The sequence below is a fragment of the Struthio camelus genome, chromosome W (assembly GCF_040807025.1).
Source record: "Struthio camelus isolate bStrCam1 chromosome W, bStrCam1.hap1, whole genome shotgun sequence".
Classification (NCBI taxonomy): Eukaryota; Metazoa; Chordata; class Aves; order Struthioniformes; family Struthionidae; genus Struthio; species Struthio camelus.
This window is the reverse complement of record NC_090981.1, coordinates 68,770,296-68,786,231: the sequence shown is the minus strand read 5'-3', so window position 1 is coordinate 68,786,231 and position 15,936 is coordinate 68,770,296. Positions and strand designations below refer to the sequence as shown.

General features: G+C 49.8%; 1 protein-coding gene across 49 annotated transcripts in view; it reads left to right on the top strand.

The window, feature by feature from the left end:
* Positions 1-3,564: 3,564 nt before the first annotated feature.
* The window catches only part of LOC104138520 (transcription factor 4), a 231,608-nt gene continuing 219,236 nt past the window's right edge, over positions 3,565-15,936 (top strand). For 9 of the 49 annotated variants that reach the window (XM_068924428.1, XM_068924431.1, XM_068924426.1 and 6 more), the window contains exons 1-2: positions 6,031-6,448; positions 8,123-8,195. In XM_068924428.1, coding sequence (XP_068780529.1) covers positions 6,152-6,448; positions 8,123-8,195 — 370 coding nt within the window. In that variant the 5' untranslated portion in view covers positions 6,031-6,151. Of the gene's footprint in view, positions 3,711-3,979; positions 4,639-5,226; positions 5,300-5,356; positions 5,464-5,538; positions 5,622-5,721; positions 5,827-6,029; positions 6,449-7,399; positions 7,744-7,921; positions 8,048-8,122; positions 8,196-15,936 lie in introns of those variants that run through there. The other 40 variants (XM_068924439.1, XM_068924447.1, XM_068924465.1 and 37 more) reach the window with 28 other exon arrangements.

The window sequence follows — 15,936 nt, the reverse complement described above, 5'->3', positions numbered from 1 at the left end:
AGTTTTGAAGGAGCTCATAAGCCTCTACCAAGAGCAAACCCATCTCTCCTTACACCACACTGAGACCAGTGGGCAGATGGGGAGAGCGAGTCAGATCATAGAGCAATACCTCTAACGTTACAGCAGCTTTCTCCAAGGCAACTGGGCTACCTTTCTTGCACCAGCAGGTCTGCCCACAGTGATAACATCCACACAACCACTGAGCTGACCCTGTTCTTTGCTAACTTCAGTTTCTACCCCTGAAATCATCTAGTCACCCCAGCTGCTCCCCACGTACCTTCAGCTAGCAAACAACTTGCACAACTCCAGCAGGTTCGTGCCCTCCTCCTAGCCCAGCCAGACAAAGCCAAAAGCACCTACAAAAAGCAGGCAGGCAGCACCACCCAACAGAGCCTTTTGCGTCAGCGGTGGGATTTGGCTTTCCAGCAAGCGCATCCAGACTACCTGACCATCTGCCAAGCTGCACCATTGCTACCTGGGGTCTTTTACCACTGTAGATCAAACTAACTCAGTTACCTGCCATTTGGAGCTCATAATCCTTGAAGATTCATCTAGTCTTTCATTTCTTCCTCCTGAAGCTTCATCACCTATAACCTTTCCATCACCATTCCGGGGAAGCTTTGTTATTTCATCCACTGGGGAGACTACAGACCTGAAGAACACTCCTGGGGAACAGCAAACTTGTATGCTTCAGCTAAGACCAGACCTTTTCACAGCAAGCCCCCCTCCAAAACTAAGCCTCTGAAAGGTGTGGGACACCCCCTGATGGGAGGAGAAGCTGCTGTCAGAGCCCTGAGTGCACCAATAAGCCCTAATTGCCCTGACCAGCCTCACCTGAGACACTCACCCCCCCCACTTCTGTCTGTGGGCCCAGAAGCTACATTTAGGCTGAGGTCCCAGGCTCCAGTCCTTCTGCGAGCTGCACCAAAGGTGTGCCTGTGCCTAGCCCTATCCCCTGCTGTCTCTGAATTGTTATTTGGATTTCCCTGATGGACGGCAGACCTGACTCATCATCTAGCCTTTGTTTGAGGATTGCTGGACCGTCAAGGGAGCTGTGGCCATCACCACTCCTCTGCTCACCTCCCTGGGGTGCTGGGGACTGCACAGTGCCAGAAAGGGATGACCGTGCTGGGCTCCCTGCAGCTCCTCGCCTTGCCTTCCCCCATGAAGCAGCCCTGCTCTTGCTGCTCCCTGACATCTACGTTTCTCTCCAGCAGTGCTTTAAAAACAACATTTAACACAATGAGCACAGATGAAATACGTACAGCTAGTTCCCCATGCCTATTAATGGTTTTGCTTAGGTACAGTTTTATCCATATTTCATGGTTTTAAGATTTTGAGTCTCATTAAACTAAATATTCTGGTCATTAAAGCAATTGTTGAAGAAAAGTCAAAGTTGATATGCTAATAGCGCTAAGTAATAACGACTGTGTATACTGTCCCTTAAACCTTCCCATCAGTTCCTTGAGGCCAAAATCCCTGACTGTCCACATCATCTGTGCATTGGATCTCTTTTGACACCTAATGCATCCCACAATAGCTCTGCTACCTGGTTGACTTACACCTGCAAAGACCATTGCCCACGCTGTATGTCCAATGTACTATCACCCGTAACATTGAACCTTTCCTCTGTGCGGCAGGGCCTGTGAAGAAGTTTGGGGGCTTGTTAGCCTGCAGCACTGACCAAATCAGGCCGCTTGTGCTCAGGGAAGAACTGCGGAGAATGGTCTTGCTCACCCCAGTGCAACATGCCATGGGGCCCTTGGCAGAGGCACCAAATGGTGCTGAGTTTGGGGGAATAAGCTTCACTGGGAGCAGGAGAAAAGGGCAACAGTAGGGGTGGTGTTGAGACTCCAGCTTTGCTTCCAAAGAGGAGGATGGCTCAGCTAAAATGTGATGAGTAGATGAACACTCTCTTTATGATCTGTCACTTCTGATGAGGAATGGGAATACCAATGGCTTTGGGGTTTCTGAGGGGGGACACTACTGGATATTGGTAGTTCTGACTCGAGAGCACAAACTCATCCTGCAGCTGAAGAGGAAGGCCGTCCCACTTCTAGAGCAGGTATCCTCACACGGATTTAAAACAGCCACCAAGCTGGCACAGGCATCTCCCATCTCAGGTGGCCAGTTCAGCCCTCCTGTTTCTCAGCTGCCTTTAAGACCAAGCTAGAACATTGGACTATACAATATGCCTGCTCTCCGGACTCAGTGCCCTTTGGGAAGGCCCTTATCTCTATTGTTCCTTTCCTCTCACCTATTCACTGTGGGGAAGCGAATGGCCACATATCCTTATCCGAAAGCAGCTCCTAACCATACTGGAGCAAGTGCATTATCCATCAGGGGAAGAGGGGATTATCAAGTCTAGGAGAGGAGGAAGGGAATACACAGGCAGGTGGAAACGAGGCCCAGGATCCAGAGAGCACAAAGTTTTACAGGCATCTCCCAGCCAGGTCTGAGGACTTGGCAGCCATTCGAGCCACTTCCCACCCTGCCATGCCGCGGACACCGCACAGAACCCAAATGACCTGCTGCCCCTTCTCCCCGACCAGGGCCCCACCAAGCTACAGCCGAGACGGGAGCTGTGATGGCAGAAGGTATCCATCTCGGCAAGGATGGGTGCCACAGCAGAGTACATGTGTTAGTGCGCGTTTGTGTGTGGTCGCCCCACCCAAACCAAGCATGGGGAGCACATTTCCTAGGGTGACAAGGGACTTTTTGAAGTAGAAAGTCCAAGGAAGGACTCCAGCAAGGAGAGGGCTGTGATGAGATGGGTGAGGTGCAGCCTAGGCTGGCCACCAGGCCCGGGCTGCTACGCACAGTCACAGCAGAGGGAGGATGCTCTCCAGAGAGGAGGGCAAACCTGAGAAGGTCAGGTGGAAATTATCTGAGGAAGGGAGGGGAAGCACTGTGGAGGAGGGATTACAATCTCAAAGCCAGGTCTAAGCACAAGGTCTAAAAATCCTAAAAACCCCTCCAGGTTGTTTTTTATCTGAGGTCTGCCTGCCCTCGGAGGCTGTGAAGGCCCCACCTTCCAGCAGGACCCAGGCTGAAAGGCCTCTGCATGGTCGCCCGATCCTGCCCACCTCGAGCCATTTCTAAGCCGTCCCGCCGGGACCTTGGCTCCTAGGCACCTTTGCCCTCTCTGGTTCTAAAAAACCTAAATTTGTGGTACTCGCCCCTTACAGCCTTCAGAGGTTCAGACTTCTACCTCCAGGCCCGGGGAACGGCAGTAACGCGGCTGCCAGGCCCCTCGCCCACCCTGCAGCGGGCTGAGGGGGGGACGGGGTCCTCGGCTGCCCCGACAGCCCTAACCAGCAGCCCACTTCTTTTCTGTTTCCCCTAACTGCCACCCGCTTCAGACTTGGTCCTCCCCGGTCTCGGTCCCTTCTCCTTTGTGGTTTGTCCCCTGCCTGCGACGCCACCTTCTTGGGTGCGTCTGCTGCCCCCTCCCCGCTTCCTCCCCCCTTTCTGCTGACCCGGCCCTTTCCCCGTTCACCCGTGTTCACATGCGCAACTTAATTTTCCCGAGCCGGTTTTTTTTTTTTTTTTTTTGGCACATCCTCTGAATTACGCGCTCGGCCGACGTGCCGTCAAATTAAATAAAAGGGAAAATGCAACAACCGCCTGGCAGCGCGGCGGCGTACGGCTTCCCAAATTCCGATGCAGGATCCAGCCCGGCGGGGCCCCGCGCAGCGCCTGCTCCGCGGGTGCGCAGGAATTGGGGATGGGGCGGGGGGGGGGGAGAGGAAACGGACGGATGCGCGCCCAGGGCGGAGACACCGCGGGGGCTGAAGCGGCAGCGCGTCCCCGCGCAAGGAAAGCGGGGAGGGGGGTGGCGCGGGGGGTGTCCGCGGCCGCGCAGGCGTTGGAGCGGCCGGTGGCCGTGTCCGTGGGTCGGTGGGTGCGCGCCGCCCCCCTCGTCATTGTGTGCGGGCGGCGGCGGCGCTTTATAAGGCGCGCGGCGTTGCCCGGATGTGAGCGGGTTACAATGTGTCTTCCAGGGAAACATGCTGTTACCGCCGCCTCCATGGGGGAGGCCGCGGGGGTGAGGAGGAGAGAGCTCTAAACTTGGAGCAAGTTTGGGACTGGCTGGTTTTCTCTCTCTCTGTGTATGTGTGTGTGTGTGTGTACCCCCCCCCTTTTTTTTTTTTTTGCATTAAAAAAAAAAAAAAAAGGAAGGACACAGGGGAAAGTCCCAGAGCCACCACGGTGCTCGTAGTTTGTCAGTCACCATGTGTTTGTAAAAACAATAGAGGGAAAAGTTGTTGGACCTTTTTCTTTTTTTTTTTTTAATCTTTTTTCTTTTTTTATTTCCCCCCCCCCCCCCCCCCCGGCTGGCTGTGGTTTTCGCCGTGTCTGGTTGGGGGCTCTCGTGGCGGTCCTCCGCGGGTTGCAAACCCCCAACCCCAACAAAGCCAGGTGTAGGGTGCCTGTAAATCTGTGGAGTACCCTGGAGCAGGACTGACACTTCCAGGACTTTCTCGTGGTTTTGGAGGGTCACCCACGTGTGAGATAATAAAGCACTTTGGCAGAAGATTTCTCGCTGCTGCTGCTGCTGCTTCTTCTTTTTTTTGTTTTTATTTTTTGTTCTTTTTCTCTCTTGGAATATTGTGAACATATTTGTGGCCATTTAAGGTAAAGTTACAATTTGCTGTTAGAGTAACTTGCGTGTGTGTCTTTTTTAATTGTTGATCCCAATGTGTTATTTAAAAAGAGGTGCAACTTACTCAGTGTGTAAATGCAAATAGAAAACACACGGTATGCGTGCACGCATAACTGCTCGTGTGCATAAATATATATTGGTATACCTAGCGTAATTGCGTGTGTGAGCTAGACAAGAACGTGCAAACGATAAGTGTAATAACTTGGTGCTTTATTTCCTACTGGAAAATGAAGTCGAACTAGTTTTGGGGGGAGCGCGTCTGGCCTGCAATAGGAAAATGTAAAATAAACGTGTAACGTGCTGTAGGGTGGAGCGGGGGGGAAGGGGGCCGCTGGCATCGTCCCCAGAAACTTGAGCGTGAAACAAATCAAACGGTTGATTTTACAAAGTTTGCAGCAATACTCCCTCTGCACATTGAAAACCGTGCTTTTTTGAAATTTAGCTTTAGGCAGCGGAAGGGGTGTGTGTGTGTGTGTGTGGGGGGAAGATCACGAACGAACCGAAACAAAGCAGAATATTATTATTATTTTTTTTAAATGGACTGGATAACACAAGGGGGAAAATATCGTTCCTCTTGGCAAAGTCTCGGCGTCACGTGTATTTGCAGCCTCGTATAAACTTGCTTCGCCATGTGTATGTGCGCGAGCTGGGCGAATTTAAAGTATAACCGGGCGCAAAAGTGCGGCGCGGGGAGGGAGGGAGGAGGAGGAGGAGGAGGCGGCGGCGGCGGCGGCTGGTCCGGCTCGGCTCGGCGCGGCGCGGCGCGGCGACGGCGGCGGCTCCTCCATGAGCGGCGGGTATGGAGGCGGCTGCGCGGCGCTGCGCGGGGGGCGGGCGCGGAGCTGCGCGCGCCGCCCCCTCCCCGCGCAGCCGGGCGCGCTCCGTGGCGGCGGCGGCGGCGGCGGCGGCCCCGGAGCGCCGCGGTGGCGGCGGCGGCGGCGGCTCCGCGCGGGCGGTGGGTAGCGGCGCTGCGCGGCGCGGAGGGGCTGCGCGGGGCCCCGCCGCCTCCCTCTCCCTCTCCCCCCCCCCCCCCCGGCCTGTCCCTCCCCTCCCCCGGCGCTCGGAGGGAGCCGCCGGCTCCGCACAGGCCCGAGCCGCCCGGGCGCGGGTTGTTGTGATTAACCGCCCTGCTCGCCGCAAATTAGAAATTGGGTCTAATTGTCCGAGGCTGCTCGCGGCTCCCGCCCCGGCCCCCCTGCGCCCCGCTCCCCTCGGCGCCGGGCCCCTCGCTAGCCTGCGACTTTGCACCTTTTTTTTTTTTTTTTCTCTCCCCCCTCTCCATCGTTATCCTCATTATTTTTCGTTTCTGTCTTTCAACGCTACTTTGCGTGGAAGAAGGAGAAGGGAAAAAGTTGGGAGCGGATGGCTGTAGTTTCTTCTCTGGGATCCTCATTCATTCCTCGCTGAACCTCCTGTTGCATAAATGATGCTCCGGGAGCGAGGCTTTCTCTTTTTTTTCCTCCTTCGGATCTGGGTTTAGAGTGGATGTTACCGGGTTTCGATCGCCTCTTTGGAGATACAATATCGCTTTTCTTTTTTTTTTTGTTGTTGTTGTTTTTGCTGCCCCTCCATCTTTTTTCCCTCCCTTCTTCTCAGCTCCCCACCCCCGCCCCCACCCCCCAAAACCCGCTTGTGCTTCCTGCAAGGCTCGGGACTGGGTTTCTGATTGCGGTTATTTCCATGTTTCTAGGTTTGTGTGATTTTGCTAAAATGCATCACCAACAGCGAATGGCTGCCTTAGGGACGGACAAAGAACTGAGTGATTTACTGGATTTCAGTGCGGTAAGAAACAACGGTGGAAATTAACAACAGCTGTAAAAAAAATATCTTCTAGCTGATCTGTTAAACTAAAAAAAAAAACCCAACAAAAGCAAAACAAAACAAAACTGTGATCTAAGTACATTGGGTAATTTTTAATCAGCAGCTAGAACCACGGTAAATATCTTTTTCGCTTAAAAAAAAAAAGAAAATCAAAAATTAGAGTCTTTTTATTATTTCTTATTGTATGTGATGGGAGATGCAGTCTTGTTCGCAGCTTATTTTAATGTCTTGGATGTCTAAAATAATTTTTACGAAAACAGACGCCCCTAAACCGAACATTTCTCATCATTAGTTAATAACAATATTATCTAGCACTTTTACTGTGCTTTACATTTTATGGTGGTGTTGGCACACGAGCTAATTAAGTGCTAATTAGTGACTTATATTCTGTTTTCAGTTCTTCCCTTGTTTCGTTGTGCGTGTGTATGTGTGGGGTGTTTTTTTTTTTTTTTTTTTTTTTGGAGGGGGGTGGGTGAGGTGGGGGGGGAAAGGAAGGAAAGCGCAAAGAAATCCACGAGTGCCTCAGTTTAAAGTTTGCGGGCTGGGCTGGGCGCGGAGCGGCGCGGTGCTGCTGCGCTCGGGGGGCCGCGCGGGGGCCGCGCCGGACGCGCGCGCTTGTCTGGGGCGGCCGAGCCCTCCCCTCCCCCGGCCCCTTCCTTCCTCTCCCTCCCTCCCTCCCCCCCCCCCCCCCTTCCGCGGGCCAGCGCTATCCTTGCTATCTCGTTATTTATTTATTTGGGGCCGGGGCGGAGGGGTGCTGGTGGGGGGGGTCCGGTTTGGTGCGAGCTGCACGTGTGTCGGTGCCGGCCGGGAGGCAGCGCGCCCGCGGGGGCGGCGGCGGCGGCGGCGGAGGCTCCGGCGGAGCCGCGGCTGGGGAGGCCGGGCCGGGAGCGGCAGCCGGAGGCAGCTTCGCAGCCTCCCCCCCCCCCTCGTGCTTGTTGCACTTTTTTCCATTTGTTCCTTGGCTTTTTGCAGGCTCTGACTCAGGGAAGGTGCGTATTATCCACTAGACACGTCGAAGAAGAGAGAAACCAATTAGGGTCGAAATAAATGCTGGGGAGAGAGAGGGAGAGAGAGAGAGGGAGGGAGAGAGCGAGGGGGAGAGGGAGAGAGTCGGGCTTCCAGTCGCTCTCCTGTTAGCCACGAAATGAGAATTTAGGGCAGGTGGCACTTTGCGTGATTATTGTTGGGGTCCACATATGACAGGCGAACCCTAAGTCGGGATGGAGATGGACATCGCTACGTTTATGGCCAAGGTTTCGACAAGCGAAACTTTTTCTTTCTTTTTTTTTTTTTCCCCTTTCCTTTTTTTTTTTTTTTTTCCGCCTTTTGTCACCGCGCGAGTTGGGCAGGGCAGCGGTCCCCGCGCCGGCCTTGGCAGCCCGTCGCCCAGGCGCCGCGGTTCGTGGCGGCTGTCTGTCGGGGCAGCGCGGTGCTGATGGCGGCGAGGGGCGCTGGGCGAGACCGAGCCCTCGCCGGCGCTGCGGGGGCACGATGCCTCCTCCGAGACCAAACTATGGCCCCAGTTTGCGGGGAGCGCGGAGGGAACTTCTGCCCAAGGTGCGCTCAGCTGGCTCTTGCTTTCCAGTAGTAACGTCTCTTTGTTGTTGTTGTCTGTTTTTTTTTTTTTTTTAGATGTTTTCACCTCCTGTGAGCAGTGGGAAAAATGGACCAACTTCTCTGGCAAGTGGACATTTTACTGGCTCAAGTATGTAACAAAAAAAAAAAAATTTTTGTTTCCTATGTAGTTAAAATGCTCTCGGTTATTTACCCGGAGGCATCACCTTTGTTTTGGTTGTGGTCATCTCTTTTGGGGAGCAGATTCGTTGAGATTTGAGTGGAATTATTCCTAAGCGCTGGCTGTTATTATTATTTCCACAAGACGGGGGCATTTTCACAGTATTTCCATACACTTATGATTTTTAAAAAAACTTCTCCGCTGTATAGTAGCTCAAGGTGAGCTAGTTTAAATCTTCCCCCCCCCTCCTTTTTTTTTTTTTTTTAAATTAGGCATTGGGGATTTTTATTTACGGTTTCAGATGTTATCTTTGTGTGTGAGAAATGATAATCAAGACATCTTGTGTGAGAATTAATTTTGTGACTAAGAACGAAAGCTGCTTGAATTAAATAAATAAATAAGTGTCACGGTATAAACACCAACCTCTTCCAGGGGAAGAACTCGCGGCGTTAGCGATCGCTGTTTGCTGCTGCTGGCGTGTTTTTCGTCGCGTTAACGTCTCGAGGCTAGGGCTTCTCCCGGTTTCAAGCGAGCCGTTTTTACCTTCCAAATATTTGACAGCTTTCGGGGGAGCCGTGAAATTGAACTGGAGGATTTGTTTGTTTGTCTGTTTGTTTGGCTGCAGTAGTAGGACACGGGCAACTTGCGCGCCGCATTCAAGCGGGCGTCCTATTCGATGACAAAAGGACTGTGCGAGCGCTTTGCGGTAGAGCGTATGCGTACGATAATTGTCTGGCAGCGAAAGTTTTACACGGAGGCTTTTGTACGCCGGACAGATTAGAAGTAAAACTCGCAAAAGAGAACTCGCGCGTTGGCAGTGTCCTTGCTCTTCTCCGCAGTCCCGTTTCAGCGGGCTCCCCTGCCTGGTGGACGGGGCGCAGCGCTGCGACCGCACCGGCCGTTACACATGCCAACGCACTGTACGTAGTATTGTTATATACAGAGCGCTGCTCTAAATCAGATGGTGAATTTGGACAAGTCTTCACTGCAAACTGCCAGTGGATATCTAGATATAAACACGTCACTGCGTACGGTTTCATGCCTGGGATTTGCAGTTTGTAGGCAATTAAAGGAGCCTCTTCTGTGCGTTCAGTGCAGTCGTTTTTATTAAAGGCACTGGCATGTCAATTAACTTTTTATTTCCAAAGAAAGACTTCTTAATTTGAAGGTAGTCTGTAATATCAATTTTTAAGATCTTTATCAGGTGCCACCCTACAGTTATTAAGCCCTCATTGCATTTTATTCCATTCCGACTTGCAAAATAATTACATGATTTTCTTTTACCTTCATTAATGTGGTTGCATTTTCAATATAGGGACTTGGAGAATTTTATTGTTAGGTTTGAACAACTTTCCACTCATAATTTGCCTTATCTCACAAGCTAAAGATTTTAATCCTATTTTTATCATATTCTGAGTTATATAATTTTAATAACTCATTTAACTGAATATATAATATTTGTCATATTTGTTTTTGTTGGAGAGAAATGTAAAGTATTTGCCAGGCAAATCAATTTGTCATGCTTATATACCAGTCAGTGCAGCAACTAATACTTGGTCTAACAGCAATTAACTAGATGGTTGTATTTAATAAGTGCATCGTAAACCTCATCTGTGAAGTCAGTTTGAACAGAAATAACATAGGACAGAAAACCTGAACAGTGAGCAAAATCTTTTTTTTTTTTTTTAAATCATTTCTAAACGGGAAGGCATTAAAGTAACTTTGATGCATCATTTTAGATGTACAAATAATTTAAGGAGCTGAAGTAAGGTAGTAATATTAAGATATGGACCACTGAAAATAACACCTGAACTGGAAATGCAGACTTAAATCTCACACTGTGTAGTAACAAGTATGTGCTTAAATACCCCATCCTCTGATATTAGAGGATGATTTGATAAAGGAGGCCATGGTGTGTGTGAGTAGGTTTTATTTTCTTTTATTTTATTGCACAATGACATGCAGCGCAGGGTGTGCTCTTCTCAGGGTAAATAATTTTCAGTTTACTATATGGACGTCTGTTACTTGGTCGTTGGATGTGGAATTTTGTAGCGAGCGAGCAGTGATTTCACAAAAGTTGTCAAAAACCTCATGCGAACGAGTTGCCCCTAGCTGATACCCGGGGAGAGGGTGGATGTGCGGCCCGAGGATACAGTTGCGTGGAGGAAAAAGTGTGGCTATTGTTTCGCCGTGTCCTCGCTGGTCAGCTAGCTGTGGGAGATGTTCTTGCTTTCTAAAAATATTTGTTGTGCACTGCTGTCGGGAGGCAGGACTTGAGAATTTCAGATTTTGTGTGATAGCGCCCAGACGGCTGTTTCAAGAGATGTTTTAGATAAATACGTGGAAGGATTAGAGATAGCTCCACTAATAACAGGAGAACACAGTTTATTATTCTAATTCTGCACGCTGCTAATGTGGAATTTCAGCCATCAGTGTGTTGCATGTTCTTCCTACTGGACAGATGCCCTTTTACAGTTGGAGCTTACCTTATCTTAGTGGTTCCCTTCTAAAATTTATATTTATTGTGAGGAGGAAGCACAGATGTCATTCCTCAGTATTAACCTGAAACTTCTCTTTTTTTTTTCCAAAAAAAAAAAAAAAAGACCCTAAAGCAAAGCAATCCCAAGCAATGAAGTGAAACTAACTGTACTTTGGGAAGTGTGGTAATATTTCATGCTTAAAGTCATCTTAATAGCTTTTTACTCATCTAATATATGATGCTCTATTGTGATTTGTAACGTGTGAATGAAAATAAAGTAAAGCCACATTTCCTTTTAATCTTTAATTTCACAAACATGGCTTCTTACCATGTTAAGAAATGGTGAGGGCTGCAAGGGAGAAAGGAATGTAACCTGAGCCACAGCCGTGACATTCCCATGGAGCATTTTTCACATGAAAGGCTTTTGTCAACCCAGTAAAGGACCAGGAGTTTTTGTTTGATGTTTGCAGGTGTTCAGCAGAGAGCACTAAAACAATTCAGCCATGCTGGTTTAGAGACTGTGACCTTAACAGGGGGAATTGGTGAAGACTGAAATTATTATTTTTTTTTTTTTAAGAAAACTTCCCTGGAGTTGCCTCAAATTAATATTGTATTTGTAAAGTGATTTAATACCTGTTACTTAAACTGAACAATATGCGTCCATTAGAATCAAGGGGCCTTTTTTTTATTTTTTTATTTTTTTAAGACAGTTGCCAAAACACAGTTAATTTTCCTAGATGTTGTAAAATTTTCTGAATAGTTTACCTTTGCTTCTGCAGTCAAAACATTTGTCATAAGCTGAGTGTGAGCCATTGTCAAATAAGGGGAAGGTGATGATCGCTGGTACCGGGCTTGGAGAATGCGTTTTGAAGTGGTTTTTTGGCTATTGTGGTGCTAAAGGATTTGCTAGGTCTGTCGCACGTGGCATCTTTCAGTTTTTGAACTGTTAATCAAATCCCACATCTTCCTGATTATGTTCAATTTTTGCTTCCTCTATTTAGAGTATTTAATTTTACCTAAGTTTTCGAGCATCTGTTATAGATTGCCCACTATGTATGTGCTTGAATATTGTGTGGGTGTGAGTAGCAGCAGAACAACCGAGTTCTTGCGATTGGCCGTTCCTGTTGCACAAAAAAAATCTTTGCTAGCACAGCCATCTCTGAATAAAAAACTCAGTCAAATTAAGGGATTTAAAGGCTTGCTTTTAATTTTGCCATTACTTTGATTAAGGCTTGTCCTGCATTAGAATATCAGCGATTACAAATTAATAAATCTTAATCTAGGAAATCACAAATTCAGCTTGGCTTTGGAGTCCTTTTTTACTTTTGGTGTGTCTGTAAGCGAATCGTTGCAAAACGCAGACGTTTAAGTACTGTTCACTTTTCGGAGTGGGGCCTTCTGGGAAAGGTGCATATTTTTGCCATTATTGGCTGATCGGCAGAAAAGCGTATGCTAAATATAGTCTTTATCTTGGAAATGTTTTGATAGCCACTCAGACTAGGCACACCTGAGTGGGTACTCACAGATCCTGTTAGTGTCAGCAGGAGCAATGCTGGCGTGTGCTGGGGAGCAGTGCGCCCTTTACCTGGAGGTTGCTGGGGGAAGGCACTTTATCTTGGGGTTGTACTGCCGGATTGTCATTCAAAATAAAAAATTAAAATGGGAGGAATTGCAAGCACTTGGATCAGCAACGTAGCTTTAACGATGAAGAAAGAGAAGTGTCGCTCTGCAGCTGTATTCTGCAGTCATGCAGGTGACTCTGAAGGGTAGTTCACGTTTTTAATGGCTCATGTCAGGGAAACACAGAAAACGGCGCTTGATTTTTGTTTTTTGTTTTTTTTTCTTTTTTTTGGGGGGGAGTGTTGGCTTAGCTTGCGTGCTGTTGTCCGGCCCGCAGGGCGCGCGGCGCCTCGGCGAGTCGTGGGCCCGCGAGTCTTCGCCGCTGCTGGGTCGCGCTTGTGCTTTGTCGGGTTCCTCCCTTGTTTTGCCTTTTGCAACGCGCTTGAGGGTTTAAGCTGCGCAAACGCACGGCGGCAACTACTTCCATATTTTTCATCCCTAGCGTTTCGTAATTATGATTAAGAAGAAGAAGAATGCTGGTCGCCTCCCATGCTTCCAGCTATGTTTACTTGCGGGGAGTTGGATCCTCCTCCCCTCGGAGCCCTGTTAAAGGGAGCGCTGCGGGGGCCGACCGAGACCCGTGTTACGGTGTTTGGCTTGGCCTGGGATCCCGTAGCGCATACTTGCAGGAGCGAAATATTTAGTCGCAGGGAAGAGAGGCTACTTCTGAGTCTGTGTCTTGCCCGCGGTGGCAACCCGAACGTGTCCTGCAGAGGAGGTTCCAGAGACGCCGTCACCTACGGTTGCTCGCATCTCTACTGTAAATCTGGAAGTTAAGTCCCTGTCTTGGTGATTTAAAAAAAGGAGATACGAGCCCCCCCACCTCCAGGTTTCTGATGACGGCTGGTGTGGGTGAAAGGTAGCCCTGTTAAGCGAAGGGGGTGTCAGTGGTGGTGTGCGAGGAGGTCCCCTAGGCAGCGCTCCAGGAGAGCGGCCTCTCCAGCGGTTCGGTTACGCCTGCTGGGCACCATAACTTCCTTTTTTTTGAGTAGTTTTTGTCATGATCCCTGCGTGCCTACCTTGTCAAGGCTCCTGAGTACGTTTAATAATTCAGAAGCACGCGCGTTAGCTGTCCGGGCGACTGGAGCGCTCGGGGGCCGGGTTCAGCCAAACGCCGCTCGGAGGAGACCTTCGTGCCCGCCGTAGCCAAATTTAGCAGCGACAGAAATACCGCCGCAGACTGTGCAGCGGACGGGAGCGGTCCGTGAGCTGGGTCGGCCCTGGCGTGGGGTGACGGGAGGCGTAACGCGCTCGGGCTGGCAGGGGCGCAGAAAGAAGAGCGTTTGGGGGCGGGTGAGGTCCGGCTTGGCGTCCTCCCGGTAGACTTGTGCCCTCACCGCTCCCAAATTCCTGTTCTTCCCAAGAAACGTTAGATCGGCATAAACCGTTGTCGGTCCGTGCCTCTCGCGAAGCCCCGGTCACGCGCGTTACGCTCTCGTGCCGGTTGCGCTTGTTTTTGGCTATTGCAAGAATGGACGTGTGCGTGTCTGGTTTTTTTTTTTTTTTTGGTCTTTTTCCTCCTCCTTCCACAATCTAAACCTTTACCGAATTTGGCCCGGCTTTGATGTTTAACTTGCCTACTAAGTAGAAGGCTGTACACGCGCACGCTTGGGGCTCCGAGCGGCGCTGCGCTTGAACTGCTTCACGTTTTCTGACGACATCAGCAAATATCTTTACCATACTATTGTAATGAGGAAATCACTTAAATAACAGATGAACAACTAAGTCACATAAGCATATATAATAGAACTATGTAATGAAAGTTTATGCTGTTAATTGCTCGAATCTCTCTTAAATGCACAGAATCATGGAGCACTAAAAGCTGTCATATAAACAGTTTTGTTTTGAGCTTAAAATTATTCCTTTTTTTCTTTCATCTACTATGATAAACACAGTCATTTTGTAAGCTTTACAGATCAAACATTTACTTGTAATGGTAAACTACACTTGGTATCTGGAAATGTGTTCCTTAGCAAGGCCTAGAAGAGAGCGGAGCCCTGGTGGCCCCGGGCCTGTGGCTTTCGGTGTTTGATATCATGATGTTGTTTAGATCAGTTCCCGTAAGCCGAGATAACAGATCTGCAATTGTTTAATAAGGAGCAGCGTATGGATTTGTAATGGTTTGAAGATCTTTTACCAAAATTTTCCCAGCTAAATGATACCGGGGAGGTGGAGGTAATGAAAGCAGAACTAAAAAGGGATAGAGATTATGTTTCAAGAAGTGCAAATTATGTTTTATTTCATAGCTATTTTAGGCTTCCCATTGTTTTGGGGCTGATACAGCGCAGCCTCATGATGGTCAGGTGCCTGCATCTCCCACATCTCCGGCGAAGAGAGACCTCCGGGAGGGAGGTCCCCCCAAGGCGTCTCGCAGCGGGGCTCTGAATCGTTCCTGGAGATGCCCCTTAGCCCCGGAGGAGCCCCGCGGTTGGCTTGGGCTTCGTTGGCCGTGGGTCTGACGCCAGGGCAGGCGAGCCCCCCGCCGGCCTGAGCGCGTTGCTCTCGCTCAGACAAGCTCCCCGCTGGCGCGAGCTCCTCGGGGAGCGGAGCCGGCGCGGCTTGGGAGCGTTGGGCGTCCCGCCGGAGGTGGGTGCCTGAAGAAGGACGCCCCTGTGCCGGCTGTGGGTAGGCGGCAGCGTTCCTCTCGCGTCCCCAAAGACAGAAGGGATAACAACCCTTAACGTGGATCCCCTGAATTATTTAATTTGGCGCTAGTGGCTCCGCGCTGCTGGCTGCTACGTCAAAGTCGCTTCCAAACTTGCTCCTCTGCGTGTACGCACCTGATGGTGCCCGTCGCTCCGAGGCAGTGACGTGCTCCGACCTTTGGAGGTCCTTAGGTGTGTTGTGGACCTCCTCGGGTCCGGCCTCGGCGCTGGCATCTGCCCGTCGCCGCTTGCCGTGCTCCAGGGTCATCAAGCCCCTAACTTTGGGGTTTCAGCCGTGGTCTTGTAACGCTAGCCTGCTAAATTTTCTCCTTTGAGCCGTTCTCAGGGAAAGCTTCTACCTAGTGTTTAGTGATGGAGCAGAGGGATAGTGGTGACCAAATCATTAGCTGATTTCTCTGTTTTCAAAGACTGTTATGTAATCCTTTTCCTCAGCAAACTTACTGAAATAGCAGGAGTGCTGAGAAAGGTTGGCAAGGTAAATACTAGTGCGGTTGATGTGCATATCAACCAGCCAGGTGTGTTTGGAAATCGGTTTGTCTTGGTGGAATTCAGAGCTGCGAGAAAGTATTTTCTTTAAAGGTGCAGTGACGCCATTGTTCTGGTGAGTGCTATTGTGACAGTCCCCACTTAATGGTGTCTTTCAAGACGACTCTTGGTAGCAATGACAGCGTGTAGCTGCGCTCTATTGTTGTCTGCGCTGGGTATTGATCTGTTTTGGAAACAACGCTTCACATGCGCCGCCTGTATTTGCAGAGTACTCTTGCAGAATTTGTCTAATCCCCGAAGAATTGATTTGTGTAATGTAATGATTTTCTTTTCACCTGGTGAAAAGGCGTCTGAGGTTAAGATAAGGTATCTGCCGCCTTTATGGTGCTTTCCGCTTTGATATCTCAATAGCTTACAAAAAGGGAGGGAGAAATGCTGGTCACTGGGCTCGCGTATTCGG